The 14,914-nt window shown below is 48.8% G+C and overlaps 1 protein-coding gene across 1 annotated transcript in view; it reads right to left on the reverse strand.

The window, feature by feature from the left end:
* The window catches only part of ZCCHC14 (zinc finger CCHC-type containing 14), an 80,608-nt gene that overhangs the window by 10,679 nt on the left and 55,015 nt on the right, over window positions 1-14,914 (reverse strand). The window contains exons 4-8 of the mRNA XM_032284627.1: window positions 6,779-6,850; window positions 3,289-3,398; window positions 2,453-2,547; window positions 1,890-1,944; window positions 508-790 (exon numbers count right to left, since the gene is read on the reverse strand). Of these exons, the coding sequence (XP_032140518.1) occupies window positions 508-790; window positions 1,890-1,944; window positions 2,453-2,547; window positions 3,289-3,398; window positions 6,779-6,850 (615 nt within the window). The remainder of the gene's footprint in view (window positions 1-507; window positions 791-1,889; window positions 1,945-2,452; window positions 2,548-3,288; window positions 3,399-6,778; window positions 6,851-14,914) is intronic.

Consider the following 14,914-nt stretch of genomic DNA (forward strand, 5'->3'; position numbering starts at 1 on the left):
AAAAAAAAAAAAAAAAAAAAAAAAAAAAAAAAAAAAAAGAAATTTCAGAATTTTAACAATAAAAAAGTTTCCTCATAAAAATCCTCTAGGTATGACTTCTTGGAAGATGTAAAATCCCCCCATTCCTCGAGATCTGACCCGCCTCAGTCATCTGCACCAACTACATGCAGAGATGTCTAAAGCAGGGTGAGGCACCAGAGCTCACCGTTTCTGTCCACAGTAGGGCTCTGCGGACAGACTGTCCCTCCCATCACACAGTGTCTAGTTTGTAAAGATCTGGAAGCACCTAGAAAAGCTGTTTGTTTATAACATACCCTGTTTCTGTCTGGCTTCAGCTGCAGGTGGCCTCTGTAAAGCGCACTGTCCCCTGTAAGAACAGGCGGTATGCCTCAGCCTCTCTACTTCTTCCACCTTGTGTTTATTTTGGAAACTCAACTCAATTTCCCCAAGGAGGTCTTGAGAAAACAGTCCAGCAATTCTGTCTGGCCAGCTAGGCAACCGACATACCTTCTCCATGGTGAGCTGCTTAAAGACGGGGTAATACTTGTGCAAACGCAGTTTCCTAAGCCAGTCTAGAATCCCATTCTGCTCCTGGGTCTGAGGGGTCTGCAGACTGGAAGGCATGAGGATGGCGGGTGATGTGTCCATCTGGGTCCGGTAGGCCAGGGCTGAGCCCGCGCTGCCCGTATGGGAGCAGTGGGGCAAGGGGGCAGCTGAGCCAGCCGGGTGTTGCCCGTGGTGCTGGGCTCCGCTCTGCGAGGATGGAATGCCAGCCACTCCACACACAGGCCTGTAGGACAGGAGCAGAAGGAGCACAGAGAAACTGCAGCTTCCACAACCACAGATTCCACCACAGACTTCACTTCTAGGCCTTCCTGTGCCAGCCTCTGCCTTCTGGCCTGCCCTAGTATCACGGGCCACTCTGAACTGCAAACACTGGCATGCTGTTGTTACTGCCCGCCCTCCCCAACCACCCTTCTGCAGCTAAGATTTCTGTCGTGCACTCCTGTGCACACATGTGCATACAGGTGGCTGTGCAGATACTCTCACATGCCTCTGCCGTGCTTAAGAGTTATGTACCTACTTGTGTGTACAAACATGTATTATGTATGTGTATGTATCTGTCACAACCAGATATCTGGTTTATATGCTAAGTTTCTGTTACTTGTATTTTTTAAAAACATGCTCCTCTGATAAATATTTCTGTTACTTCTAAGTCAAAGAATGACACTGATAAATCATAAATTAAAATAGACTATTACATCTTGAATATTCGAATACAGTTTTTTTAGAAAAGTAAAATGTAGAAGGCTGGAAGGTGTGACCAGCACTCCACTCTGGCCTTGCTCCTTAACTGCAGTCACACCCACGGACTGAGCGCTCACCAGCCCGACACTAGGAGGACACCAGTCCGCTCCTCGAGGCCTCACGCCCAGACTGCATCTCCATGCGGCTCCCCGTAGGGGTGTGCATGCACTGATCTGTGACAGCCCACTTCACTGAAGCAAAGAAGGGGAGCCTCTGTGTTGCCGGCGCACAACTGCAGCTACCCAGGGCCCACGCTAAGAGAGGACGCTCCTCAGCAGCACGACCCTGTGTTTCTGGAAGCAGGCTTCTCACGGCCAGATTCTCAAAAATTCAAGTTTCCTAGGTCTGGGATGGGGCCTGGGAGCTTATACTGGGGAGGAGTCCCTGGGAATTCTGGTTCCAGTGGCTCAGAGAACTTTTTTTTGGAAATCACAAATTCAATCATCTCTCCCCAATTCTTCTCAATATCATCCAAGACTCAACTTGAGAATGACTTCATTCTAGAAACAACTTTACACAGGACTCAAAGTAAATGTAAAATGCTTAAATGAAATGTGCTAGTTACCCAGAAGATTTCTTACCTTCCAGACACGCCCATCACTGTACCTACTTTAGAAAGGGAGGGGTTGCCAGGACCTATGAATTTAAAAATAAATATCATAAAAATTTACAGACAATGAAAATACTTTTATTTATGTAATTTATTTATTATTCCTATTCTTATTATTTTTCAGACAGAGTTTTGCTCTTGTTGCTCACGCTGGAATACAGTGGTGCGATCTCGGCTCACCACAACCTCTGCCTCCCGGGCTCAAGTGATTCTCGTACCTCGGCCTCCTGAGTAGCTGGGATTACAGGGTAATTTTGTATTTTTAGTAGAGATGGGGTTTCTCCATGTTGGTCAGGCTGGTCTCGAACTCCCGACCTGGGTAAACTGCCCACCTTGGCCTCCCAAAGTGCTGGGATTACAAATGTGAGTCACCATGCCTGGCCTTTTTTTTTTTTTTTTTTTTAAATCCTAACCACTAGACTACCAGGGATTTTATACACACACACACACACACACACACACACACACACACACACACACACACACACACATATACGTACACATATATACTTTAATCATATGTTACAAACTCACTTGGACTCTGAAGCTGCTGGGTCGGAGAGGAAGTGCTGAGAAACCTCCTGACGTGGTCATTTTTCAACACATGAGAAGGTAATGAGGCCAGGTACCTAAAAAGCAAACAAGTGGTCTTATCAGCATTAAAATGGCATTCCTGCTGAAAAACTGGAAGAAAAAATTTAATTTTTAATCAAGAGAAATGTGTATTAGAGGAAAAAACCCAGAAGTGTTAGAGCCTCATATTATTCCGGCTTAAAGTCAACTGAGTTCTTGCCCAATTGCCATGCTTCTTCGAGCCCTTCCCTTTGACACTGTGTTCACGGTCTCATCAAGGCCAATGACAGGAGTCGTGCCCCATGACGTGCGTGGGATCAGTGCCACCCACCATTAGCCAGAAAGGGACTCGGACATCAGTCCCCACGGCCCTGGCTGATCACATTTACGGAAATGGTAGGCCATATTACTGCGTATGCCACTTGAGCCAAGAAACAATCTAAGGTCCAGAGAAAGTGTTTAAGAGACGCCAGTTTTATCTGGGAAGAGTCTCAACCTTGGACCACAGGATGGAAACAGCAACCCAGGATTATTTCACAGGACTGCCAAAGCCCATGACATGGTGGGATCATGTGGAATTCCCTTCCTCACACGCCCAGAACCACCCTCAGCTGAGGGCTCCCAAATCCTCCAGAATTAATGGAAATCCTATAGGCCAAGTAGAGACTCAGGTCCAGGTCCAGGTGGCTGCACGTCCTCTCGAAGCTCCTTGGTGGACCGTGACATTGACCGTGGGACTAGCCTGTCCCTGCGAGCTGCAGACGTGCCGGGCGGCATCGCCCTGGTAAGTGCCTCACCTCAGGCCTGAGTCCAGATCCACGTGGTTTCGCTCCATGTAAAATGCATCCGGACCAGCTAAGCAAGGAATGAGTTTCTCCAAGTTCTCCTCAGGGTAGAGCTGAGATAGCTGAAAGAGAGGACAAAGCATAGGAGGTATGTCAGGTCCATCCTGTATCAGCAGAATTCCGCCACTGCAGGAAAACCCAGGGCAGGTGCTTCAGGGTGCCGCCTGCTGGTCTGCTATGATTTACGCCACCCATCAGAGCTATTCTGGTGCCCGCATCCATGTAGGGTATAGAAAGCCAGAAAAGAACATTGCTCTCACAGCAGCATCAGGAAAAGCTTGACAATCTATACAATCACAACATTCCCTGAGCTCATGTGAGAGTTGCTGGGCCACCAGGTGAACTTACTTTCAAACGCGAACCGCCCCTGTGAGGAGCCAGGAGGGCACAAGGCCCAGGTGGCCACCACACCAGCAGGCCTGGAGAGAGAAGGACACATGGCCACAGGCTGATGCAGCCAAGAGAACTGCTGGAGCCCCAAGAGGGGCAAGTGAGCCCTTCTCCACAAGTTCTCTTCTGTAATAGGAGCCGGAGAGATCCCCATGGGTGACACCTGGGGACCAGACACCAGGCCTTGTGCCATTCCCAGGACCATTCTCTGGATGTGAGGCAAAGCCCTTAAGATGTTGGAGGAGGGACAAAAACTGTTCCTGGCCCCAGAGCCCAGGCAAAAGCCCCATTTCTAGGGGTGGGGCAGGGGCAATTCTTCTCTTCCTCTGCCATCAGTCACAAGAAGAACCATTGCTCCTGGAAGAAGGAAAAGCACAAATGCTCTGGCGATGGAGGAGGTCAGCTCCCGCTGGGGAGGCAAGACGCTGAGGAAGTGCCACCCCAAAGCCCATGGGCCTGCCTGGGACCAGGCTGGGCTGAGGCGAGGAGAAGCCCCTCGCCCCCACAAACCCAGCACCAGGTAGCAAACAAGCAGTAGCAGTCTACCCCCGAAAAAGGGTTCAGAGGGTAGAGAGTGCTCCGCTGTGTACCACAGGCCTGCAGGGATGGCTGAGCTGGGAGCAAAGCAGGACGCTGAACAAGAACCCTCCAGACTCAGGCAGCAGCTGCCTCCACTGGAGAGGCGCTGCAGGTAATTGGCAGCAAGAGCGCCCAGCGCCAGTTCTGTCTTGCCCAGATGGCCTCCAGAACCCCACTAAGGGCCTGGCAGAAGAGGTGTTGACCCCTTCCAGGCAAGACATACAAAATAAATAAATAAACGGGGGGGGGGGACACTCTTGTCAAGAGATAAGGGCATCATTAGAACCAGATTCAGAAATAACCCAGATGTGGGACCTATCTGACAGGGGCTTCCAACAGCTATGATGGACATACTAAAGAACCTAGAGAAAAAGCCAACATGTACGAACAAACGAGAACTTTCAGCAGAGAGATGGAAAATTCTTTTTCCTTGAGATAGAGTCTTGCTCTGTCGCCCAGGCTGGAGCGCAGTGACGCAATCTTGGCTTACTGCAACCTCCGCCTTCCAAGTTCAAGCCATTCTCCTGCCTCACGCCACCACGCCAGGCTAACTTTTGTATTTTTAGCAGAGACGGAGTTTCACCATGTTGGTCAGGCTGGTCTCAAACTCCTGACCTCATGATCTGCCCTCCTCAGCTTCCTGAAGTGCTGGGATTACAGGCGTGAGCCACCACGCCTGGGAAAGAAATGGAAACTTCCTAGGACACATCAAATGGAAAAACCAGGGAGAGAAGACACAAAAGAAACCCCTGGCAGCAGAGTGAGGACAAAAGAAACCCCTGGCACCAGAGATGAGGACTTGAGTACATGCACAGGCTCCACAACAGCCTGGGAAAAGCTGAGGGAATCAGCTGGCATGGAGAGGGGCACAGGAAGCACCCAGACGCACAAACCGAGAAACGCACAAACCGAGAAACGCACAAGCATGAGAGAGTGGTGGGGTGGCAACACCTGGAGTCTGAGGCGTATGCAGCTGGAGTCCCAGGAGAGGGGAGGATGGGGCAGAAGAAATACTTGAGGATAAAATGGTGCCAGGCGCAGTGGCTCACGCCTGTAATCCCAGCACTTTGGGAGGCTGAGGTAGGCAGATCACCTGAGGTTGGGAGTTCAAGACCAGCCCGACCAATGTGGAGAAACCCCGACTCTACTAAAACTACAAAATTAGCCAGGCACAGTGGCACATGCCTGTAATCCCAGCTACTCGGGAGGCTGAGGCAGGAGAATCACTTGAGCCTGGGAGGCGAAGTTGCAGTGAGCCAAGATCATGTCCCTGCACTCCAGCCTGGGCGACAGAGTGAGTCTCTGTCTCAAAAAGAAAAAAAGGACAACAAAAACACTGAGACAAAAGCCCAATGAGAGGCTGAAGTTCCAGCCAGCATTAGTGGAGTCGAGGGAGGATGTGTTTAACAAAATGAGAAACGGGCCGGGCGCGGTGGCTCACGCCTGTAATCCCAGCACTCTGGGAGGCCGAGGCGGGTGGATCATGAGGTCAAGAGATCGAGACCATCCTGGTCAGCATGGTGAAACCCCGTCTCTACTAAAAATACAAAAAATTAGCTGGGCATGGTGGTGCATGCCTGTAATCCCAGCTACTCAGGAGGCTGAGGCAGGAGAATTGCCTGAACCCAGGAGGCGGAGGTTGTGGTGAGCCGAGATTGCGCCATTGCACTCCAGCCTGGGTAACAAGAGCGAAACTCCGTCTCAAAAAAAAAAAAAAAAAAAAATGAGAAACTACACACAGAGGTGAGGAAACTGAGTATTTTAAACACTGCAGAGGGAAAAGCAGATTCTAAGAGGGGTGTCTGTTACCCTCGAAGGCATGGCCTGTAGTGTTCTTTAATGCCTGAGATGCCAAAAAGGTAAGTGTGATCAGAGACTGTCCTCACTCCACATTCTCCTGCAGGATGGGGCTCTTGGCTTTATAATGAAAATGTAAGACTCTCTTTGGAGACATTTACATGTGCTATCCCATTCACAGAGGTGACTGTCTGACATGCCTCATTTTGCTGAGACAGTTTAGGGCCTCAGTGGGCCCTAAACATCTGAACCAGGTATTTGTAAAGATAAGGGTGGTGTATGCCTATAGTCTCAGCTACTTAGGAGGCTGAGGTGGGAGGATCACCTGAGCCCAGGAGGTCAAGGCTGCAGTGAGCTTCGATGGCAGAAAAGGAAAAAGAGGCAGGGGAGGGGAGAGGAGGGGACGGGAGGAGAGGGGAGGGGAGGGGAAGGGAGGAGGGGAGCCTCCTCTGAGTCTCAACAGCAGAAGGAGGGGACCCGTGGTGTCAGGATCCTGTGCTCACGGCTGCACTCATGTTAGCAGCGGACTGGGGAACCCACGGTGGATGGGCAGGAGGCCTGGCCCTGCGTTGGCTCACTGGCTGAAGGGAGTGACCGGTAAAATTACTCTGTGGTATCATCAGCCACTGGGGAATGTGATTCTTTTCATTTTTATAAGAGCCCTTGATCACCTTACCTTTGAAATAAATTCAGTCACTTCAGAGGAAGATTTGGTTACTGATGTTATTGAAGAATCAGACCATAAGACCTTAAAAACAAATAAACAAACAAACCTTAGAAACAGACGCCACATACTTGGTTCTCGGCACACGAGTCCGGGTACGACTGGGGCAAAGGTTCAGTCGGCAGCTGAGCCCGTGGGCTGTGCAGCTGCTGTGGGAAGCACCTACGCATTCCTTGACTTGTTACAGAAACAACAGTCACACAGCTCCAGTCCTCTCACGTTTAACTTGTTTTGTGCAGTTATTCAGAGTATCACCAAACTACTCCAGTGTGGGGTCTACAGCTGCCAACTGTAAGTTCTAGAAAATCCCTGACAATTTTAATTGCTTGTGTGTGCCCTATGCACTTTCCTCAGGGAACCTCCTATTCTTAGGTGAGCCTGTGTGCCTCAGAGGCAGGACCGACACATTTCCAGAGAGCAGCTCTTCAACCCACAGCAAGGGCCCGTGGTGCGCCAGGCGCTGTGGGCACACAGTGAGCCCAGGCCCTGCTCTCAGGACACCGCAGAGCTGTGGGGGCAGCGTGAGTCCATCAACAGCCCCACGACAGGGCAGTGAACACCAGAGCTGCAGAAGAGGGATCCGGGGAAGGGCATGGAAAGGGTTTTCTGGAGGAGGTTCTGCAACGCCTGGTATGCCCAGCCCCAGCATCTGCGTTTCCTTCCCCGCATACAGCAGCGGGCGGTGTCACTGCATAGCTTTATGGATGTCCATCTCCACAGATGCACGCTAAGCTCCAGGGGCAAAAGGGCGGTGTCTTTTTGCTCAGCTTCCCCCAGCTATCACAATGGTTGTCACATGAGGTGCTAACTAAGCCCTAATGAGGGGGAAGAAGAGCGGGCTTTTGCACATTAGAGGGAGTTTCTGCACGGACAGGCACTTGGGATGGCTTCTGAAAGGCAAATAAGAAGTTAGCTACAGGAATGAGATGGACAGAGGGGATGGCCTGAGATGACAGGGCGACCAGGTCAGGAAGGGACAAGCACCAAATGCAAACTGCACTCAAGTCCTCAGGAAGCCAGGGGATTTCAAGTTGGCAAATAAAATGACCAAATATATTGTGCATACGCAAAAGTGGTATTAACACTGATTTAGAGCGCAGAGAGCTCAGCGGCACCCAAACCACCTCTGCTCCCCCACCCACACACATGCACCTGCAGAGTCTAGCCCCCAGCGTCTACCCTCCTGTCTGCTGAACCTCAGGCCAGTCTCTGTCTTCAGTCGTTGTCACATTACACAGCAGCCACTCCTGGGTCTGTTTCATCACGCTCTCATAACACACAGGCCAGTCAAGGGAAGAGGCCACCTCTTCTCCTGAAGCCTAGTGCCTACCAGAATTCATCAAGGAAGCACCAGTGTCCTTGGAACTAATGGCTGCAAGGAGCTCACCATGCCACCTAGAGTCTTCCACATCTAAAATGAAAATATTTGAGGCTGGGCACGGTGGTTCACGCCCATAATCCCAGCACTTTGGGAGGCCAAGGTAGGTGGATCACCTGAGGCCGGAGTTCAAGACCAGCCTGACTAACATAGAGAAACCCTGTCTCTACTAAAAATACAAAATTAGCTGGGAGTGGTGGCACGCGCCTGTAATCCCAGCTACTTGGGAGGCTGAGGCAGGAGAATCGCTTGAAACCGGTAGGCAAAGGTTGAGGTGAGTAGAGATTGCGCCACTGCACTCCAGCCTCAGTGATAAGAGTGAAACTCCATCTCAAAAAAAAAAAAAAAAAAAAAGTTGAGCTAGATCTGTGCCTGAAATATTAAAATCTGCTAACACTAAAAAGCTTTGGGAGAGGCTCCTAAACTGCTTCCCCACACAGAACTCCAAGACCACCACAGACAACAGGTGCAAACTTCTGCCATGAAGATGCCTGACCCAGGGTGTACCTTTGGAGGTAAAGCGTGTCATAGAGAACTTCTCGTCTGCACAGCTCTCACACCTGCATCTAGGCTGAATCTTTCCTACTGCGCCCTAACCGAAGAAAGATGTGAAATCCAACAGCCCAACAATAAAACGTGGCGTGGACTGATCATCTTATGCTGCAACAGACAACTCACTTTTCCAACAGTTATCCCCTTTATGCATGAGTCTTCTACTTTGTGTTCGGATACATTCTTCTCTGACCTGCAGGTGCAGCTCACATTTCTCCCTAAGACTGTCAGAAGGTGAACACTGGAAACAGACCACACGGGCAGGCGGAGGCCAGCCCATCTCCCTCTGCAGGTGATGGGGGCTGACTTCTAAGCTGCAGGAGCTTCGATACAGACCTGGCGGAGCCCTCTGCCTCACCTGCCCACTTGCCCTGCAGCACCAGGAGGGGAACCGGCTACAGGAGGGTCATGGGAGTGGGAGCAACGTCCTCTTGTCATGCCTGCCTGACCCATGCTATCGGGACAAGTGTCCAACCAAACCCACAAGTATCCACAGCCTGCTACCCCATTACTTTACATTTCACCAAGAAAAAGTGCTGCCAGTAAGATTCTGGCACAGCATTTTATACTATGTCTTCAAAGAGCTACTGAGCCTTATCTGGACAAATTTTCAGGCATCTTAATCATGCCCCAAAGCCAAATGTGCACAGAGCCCATGCATGCTCAGGATGGTTTCACATGCAGAGTCTAGCTCCTCCGACTCACTGTGGACTAGCTCTGAACATCCCAATTTCTCCATACAGCCTCCCTCCAGAGTTCCTAGAGCTACACAGCCCCACTGTGTACAAGAAAAGGCCCAACCAGGCATCCCTGGGGGCAGGCCCAGCCACACCCCTGAGGGGACAGGCAGCCCAGGAACCCCAGACCTGAGCCAAGGCCCAGCACAGAGACAGGCAAAGTCAGCAAGGAGAACACGGCAGCCAAGGGAAAGTACAGACTGATTTTAAGAAAACTAAAAACCTTTCAACAGTACTGTTACTAAGCTAAGAGAAGAAAGCATATCCGAGAACAGGATGTTAGGAAAAAAGAACGGGTTGGGTGTGGTGGCTCACACCTGTAATCCCAGCACTTTGGGAGGCCGAGGTGGGCAGATCACCTGAGGTTGGGAGTTCCAGACCAGCCTGGCCAACAAGGAGAAACCCCATCTCTACTACAAATACAAAAAATTAGCCGGGCGTGGTGGCACACACCTGTAATCCCAGCTACTGGGGAGGCTGGGGCAGGAGAATCAAGTGAGCCGGGGAGGCAGAGGTTATAGTGACTTGAGATCACGCCATTGCACTCCTGTCTGGGCAACAAGAGCAAAGCTTTGTCTTAAAAAAGAAAAAAGAAAGGAAAAAGAACTGTCAGAGCACAAGAGTTCTCTTAAATGAAAACTAGTCCAGTAGGAATGAAACACTCAACTAAAGACAGAAAGACGAGGCAGCCTTCTACAGAGCAGAGCAAACACCCGGCAGGTTGTAGGTTCTCCTGCACACGAGAGGGATTCCAGCCAACGGAGAAAGGTGTGGGGGAAGGAACGGTTTTCTAAGCCCTTCTCAAAAAACAAACAAACACAAAACAGCTCGAGGAGAAACACAGCGTTGGACACTGGGTGAGACATGAAGACACCCAGAATGTACCACTCGGCTCCGCCAGGGCTCGGCTCCGCCAGGGCTCGCCTTCTGCAGCCACGCTCATCACCACAGGATCCCCAGCCTCGGAGGGCAGGGTCTACCCAGTGCCTGCTGCTCTGGCAACGCCTGTGGCATCTCAGGCCTTCTACTGTACACACGTACACGTGACACAAACAAAGACTCAGGGAAACCTCACTCGCCAGGACTCCCTCTTTGCTAATAGTGACAGCAAACTCAGAACAGTTAATGTTGTTTGGAGAATGAAAAACAATTTTTTGCTTTTCTTTTCTTTTTTTTGAGACAGTGTCTTGCTCTGTCGCCCAGGCTGGAGCACGGTGGCGCAGTTTCGGCTCACTTCAACCTCCACCTATCGAGTTCAAGCGATCCTCGTGCCTCAGCCACCCAAATGAAAAATAAACTTTTAAAGAAAAGATACAACACTAAAATAATGTCTGGGTAGCTTTAAAGAATGGTTTGGTAAGAGTTGTTTATTAGTATTATTTTATAATTTTTTCTTTTTTGAGACAACGTCTCAGTCTGTTGCCCAAGTTGGAGCGCACTGGTGTGATCTTGATTCACTGCAACATTGACCTCCCAGGCTCAAGTGATCCTCCCACCTCAGCCTCGTCAGTAGCTAGGACGATAGGTGAGTGCCACTATGATCAACTAATTTTTGTATTTTTTTTTGTAGTGATAGGATCACCATGTTGCCCAGGCTAGCTTAAGCAGTCTGCCTGCCTCGGCCTCCCAAAGTGCTGGGATTACAGGCGTGCACCACTGTGCCTGGCCCCTATAATTTTTTTTTTAAGAGACAGGTCTCGTTGTTGCCCAGGCTGGTCACAATCTCTTTGCCTCTGGTGATGCTCCCGCCTCAGCCCCTGAAATGCTGCTTTTATATCAAAAAGGTTCAACCATTTGCATCCTGTGTACTGACTTGATTTCCTCAGAAACTAGGAACTAACAATTTCGGCAAAATCAAAACTAACTCCACAGATTAAAAGCTCATACATCTTGACGTCATCTTAATCCAGTGACTTATATAGTCCTATAAAACAGTAACCTTTCATTTGTATCCTGGAGCACAACAATACATAAAAATTAAAATAAGAAACAAGACTGAGAAAATCAATGAGGCACGGAGAAGTTACTTATTTCTCCCTGAAAGTTGTCAGAAGAAAATGTTTCTTTGAACCTTGCCATACTGTTAGCAACAGACTGCTCTGCCTCACTGAAGTATGGCAGACACTCCTAAGAGTGCCGTTCTATGCTCTGGCCACAGTATAATCGCTATTTATTTCCACTTACAAAGGACAACTTATTTTTTAAAGGACAATTTGATTTTCATTAGTCAAGGTGCTAGGGACAAAAGGAAAAGCTTGAATCTTCAAGTATTTTTTTTAACAAAAGGAGTTTGAATGAATTAAAAATGACAATGACCTGCATATATTTAGGGGCTGCATCTGCTGTGCTGACCCCAGAGCACTTGTGAGCCACGTCCCACCATGACAGCAAGCAACACCCCTAAGGTGTCCTCTGGCCCCTCTTCAGGGAACCACTGACTGCTTCCATTGCTACAGATGAGTTTGCATTTTCTAGAATTTTATGTAACTAGACTCATAAATGGACTTATTGAGTATATACTCATTTTTTTTTGAAGGAGTCGTCTAGTTTCTTTCACACAACATGAGATTCGTGCATATGGCTATCTCAGTCGTCCATTCTGAGACCACTCACCATTACTGCCGAGTGGAATTCCACTGCGTGGACGTAACACCAGGGTTGGCCTATCCACGCTCCTGTGAACGGTATCTCGGCTGTTCACAGTCTTAGAATGTTACAAACAAAGCTGCTATAAACACTCATGCGTGAATCTTTTATGCACATGTGCTTAATTCCTCCTGGGTAAACCTAGGCTGGAACTTATAGGTCATATTTAAAAAAAAAAAAAACTGCCAAACTGTTTTCCAAAGTGGTGGCACCATTTCACATCCCACCTTTAATGCATGAGATTCCAGCTCCTCCACACTGCAGCCTGAGGTCGGTGGGGTCGGTGGTTTTCATTTGAGTATTTTAAGAGGTGTACAGGCTCTCACTGTGGTTTAACTGGCATTTTCCTAATGTTAAGCGATGGTGAATATCTTTTCATATTCGTTTATTTACCACCCATGGACCTTCCTATCATCCTTGGCAAATCATCTGTTCAAATCTTTCATTCATTTTTTAATGGGTTGTTTTCTTTTTCTTCTTTGTGGAAACAGGGTCTCACTGTTGCTCAGGCTGGTCTTGAACTCCTGGCTTCAAGGTATATACTTGTCTCAGCCTCCCAAGTAGCTGCAACTGCAGACATGTGCCACTGCAGACATGTGCCACTGCACCTGGCAGAACTCTCAGAACTTAGTAAGAAGCAACCTGTTGGGCATGGTGGCTAACGCCTGTGATCCCAGCAACCCAGGAGGCCAAGATAGGAGGATCCCTTGAGGCAAGAGCTCAAGACCAGCTGGGTGACAGAAATAGACCCCTCTCTCTTTTTTTTTTAAATTGAGACAGAGTTTCGCTCTTGTCATCCAGGCTGGAGTGCAGTGGCATGATCCTGACTCACTGCAACCTCCACCTCCTGGCTTTAAGTGATTCTCTTGCCTCAGCCACCCGAGCAGCTGGGATTATAGGCGCCTGCCACCACACCCAGCTAATTTTTGTATTTTTAGTAGAGAGAGGGTTTTGCCATCTTGGGCAGGCTGGTCTCAAACTCCTGACCTCAGGTGATCGCCTACCTCGGCCTCTCAAAGTTGTGGATTACAAGCGTGAGCCACCGTGCCTGGCCAGAGACACCATCTCTTAAAAAAATGTTTTGAGAATTTTTTTTTTTTTTTTTGAGACGGAGTCTTGTACAGTCACTCGGCTGAAGTGCAATGGTGCAATCTCAGCTCAATGCAACCTCCGCCTCCCGGGTTCAAGCAATTATCCTGCTTCAGCCTCCCAAGTAGCTAGGATTACAGACACCCACCACCATACTCGGCTAATTTTTTGTATTTTTAGAGAGATGCGGTTTCGCTATGTTGGCCAGGTTAGTCTTGAAATCCTAACCTTGTGATCCACCTGCCTCAGATTCCCAAAGTGCTGGGATTACAGGGGTGAGCCACCGCGCCTGGCTAGTTTTGAGAATTCTTTATACATTTTGAATATATAAATCCTTCAACAGCTACATGATTTGCAAATATTTTCTCCTAATTTGTGCTTTTCCATTCTCTTCACAGTGTCTCTTAAAGAGAAAATTTTAAGTTTTAATATATTCTAATTCATCAATTTTGTCTTTTATGGATGTTTTTGGCACTGTGTCTCAGAAATCTTTAGCTGATTTAAATCATAAAGTTTGTTTTCTCCTGGAAGTCTTTGTTTTGTGTTTACATTTAAGTCTCCGATCACTTTTGAGTTAATTTGGACTAAGGGCTGCGGATGGAGTCAAGGCTCCCTTTTTCTGCAGATGGATGTCGGGTCTGGGAGTCTGCTGAAGAGCATCCTTTCCTCATGGCCCTCCTTCACAACCTGTGTGTGTGTGTGTGAGTCTGCCTGCGGCCTCTTCTGTCCCACTCACCTGTGCAACTTTCCCTTCAGCTGCCCCACAGTGTTGTGATCCTTCTGTTTGGGAAGTGCTAAAATCAGGAACTGCCAATCTTCCAATTTTTTTCTTTTCAAAGTTATTTTAATTACTCTAATTCTTTCCATATAACTTTCAGAAGCAACTTTTTTTTTTTTTTTTTGAGACGGAGTCTCACTCTGTTGCCCAGGCTGGAGTGCAGTGGTGTGATCTCAGCACTACAACCTCTGCCTCCCGGGTTCAAGGATTCCCCCACCACAGCCTCCTGAGTAGCTCGGACTACAGGTGCCTGCCACCACATCTGGCTAATTTTTGTATTTTTAGTAGAGATGGGGTTTCACCATGTTGGCCAGGCTGATCTTGAACTCCTGATCCTGAGTGATCTATCTACCACTGCCTCCCAAAGTGCTGGGATTACGGGCATGAGCCACCATGTCCCGCTAGCTTTCAGAATCAACTTGATTTCTAAAATAGAAAAATATGGCCAGGTGTGATGGCTCATGCCCGTAATCCCAGCACTTTGGAAGGCTGAGAGGGGCAGATCGCTTGAGCTCAGGAATACAAGATCAGCCTGAGCAACATGGTGAAACCCCATCTCCACAAAAGTACAAAAATTAGCTGCATGTCGTGGCATGTGCCTGTGGTTCCTGCTACTGGGAGGCTACAGTGGGGGGATTACTTAAGCCCAGGAGCTCAAGGCTGTAGTGAGCCAAGATCACGCCACTACACTCCAGCCTGGTGACAGAGCAAGACAATGTCTTAAAAAAAAAAAAAGAAAGAAAGAAAAGAAAAGCTATGGGCGGTCAGGTTGTATGAAGTTCCCACACCTTACACTGGATGGACCTGACTTCCAATTTCCTCACCACAAATAACCGGACTAAAGATTGGGAGCAAATCAAAGCCCACTGTGCTATGACCATATGCGAAGACTCCTCTGCGCACAGCAC

The sequence above is a fragment of the Sapajus apella genome, unplaced genomic scaffold (genome assembly GCF_009761245.1).
Source record: "Sapajus apella isolate SASKATOON/1434 unplaced genomic scaffold, GSC_monkey_1.0 scaffold15, whole genome shotgun sequence".
In the NCBI taxonomy this organism is placed as follows: Eukaryota; Metazoa; Chordata; class Mammalia; order Primates; family Cebidae; genus Sapajus; species Sapajus apella.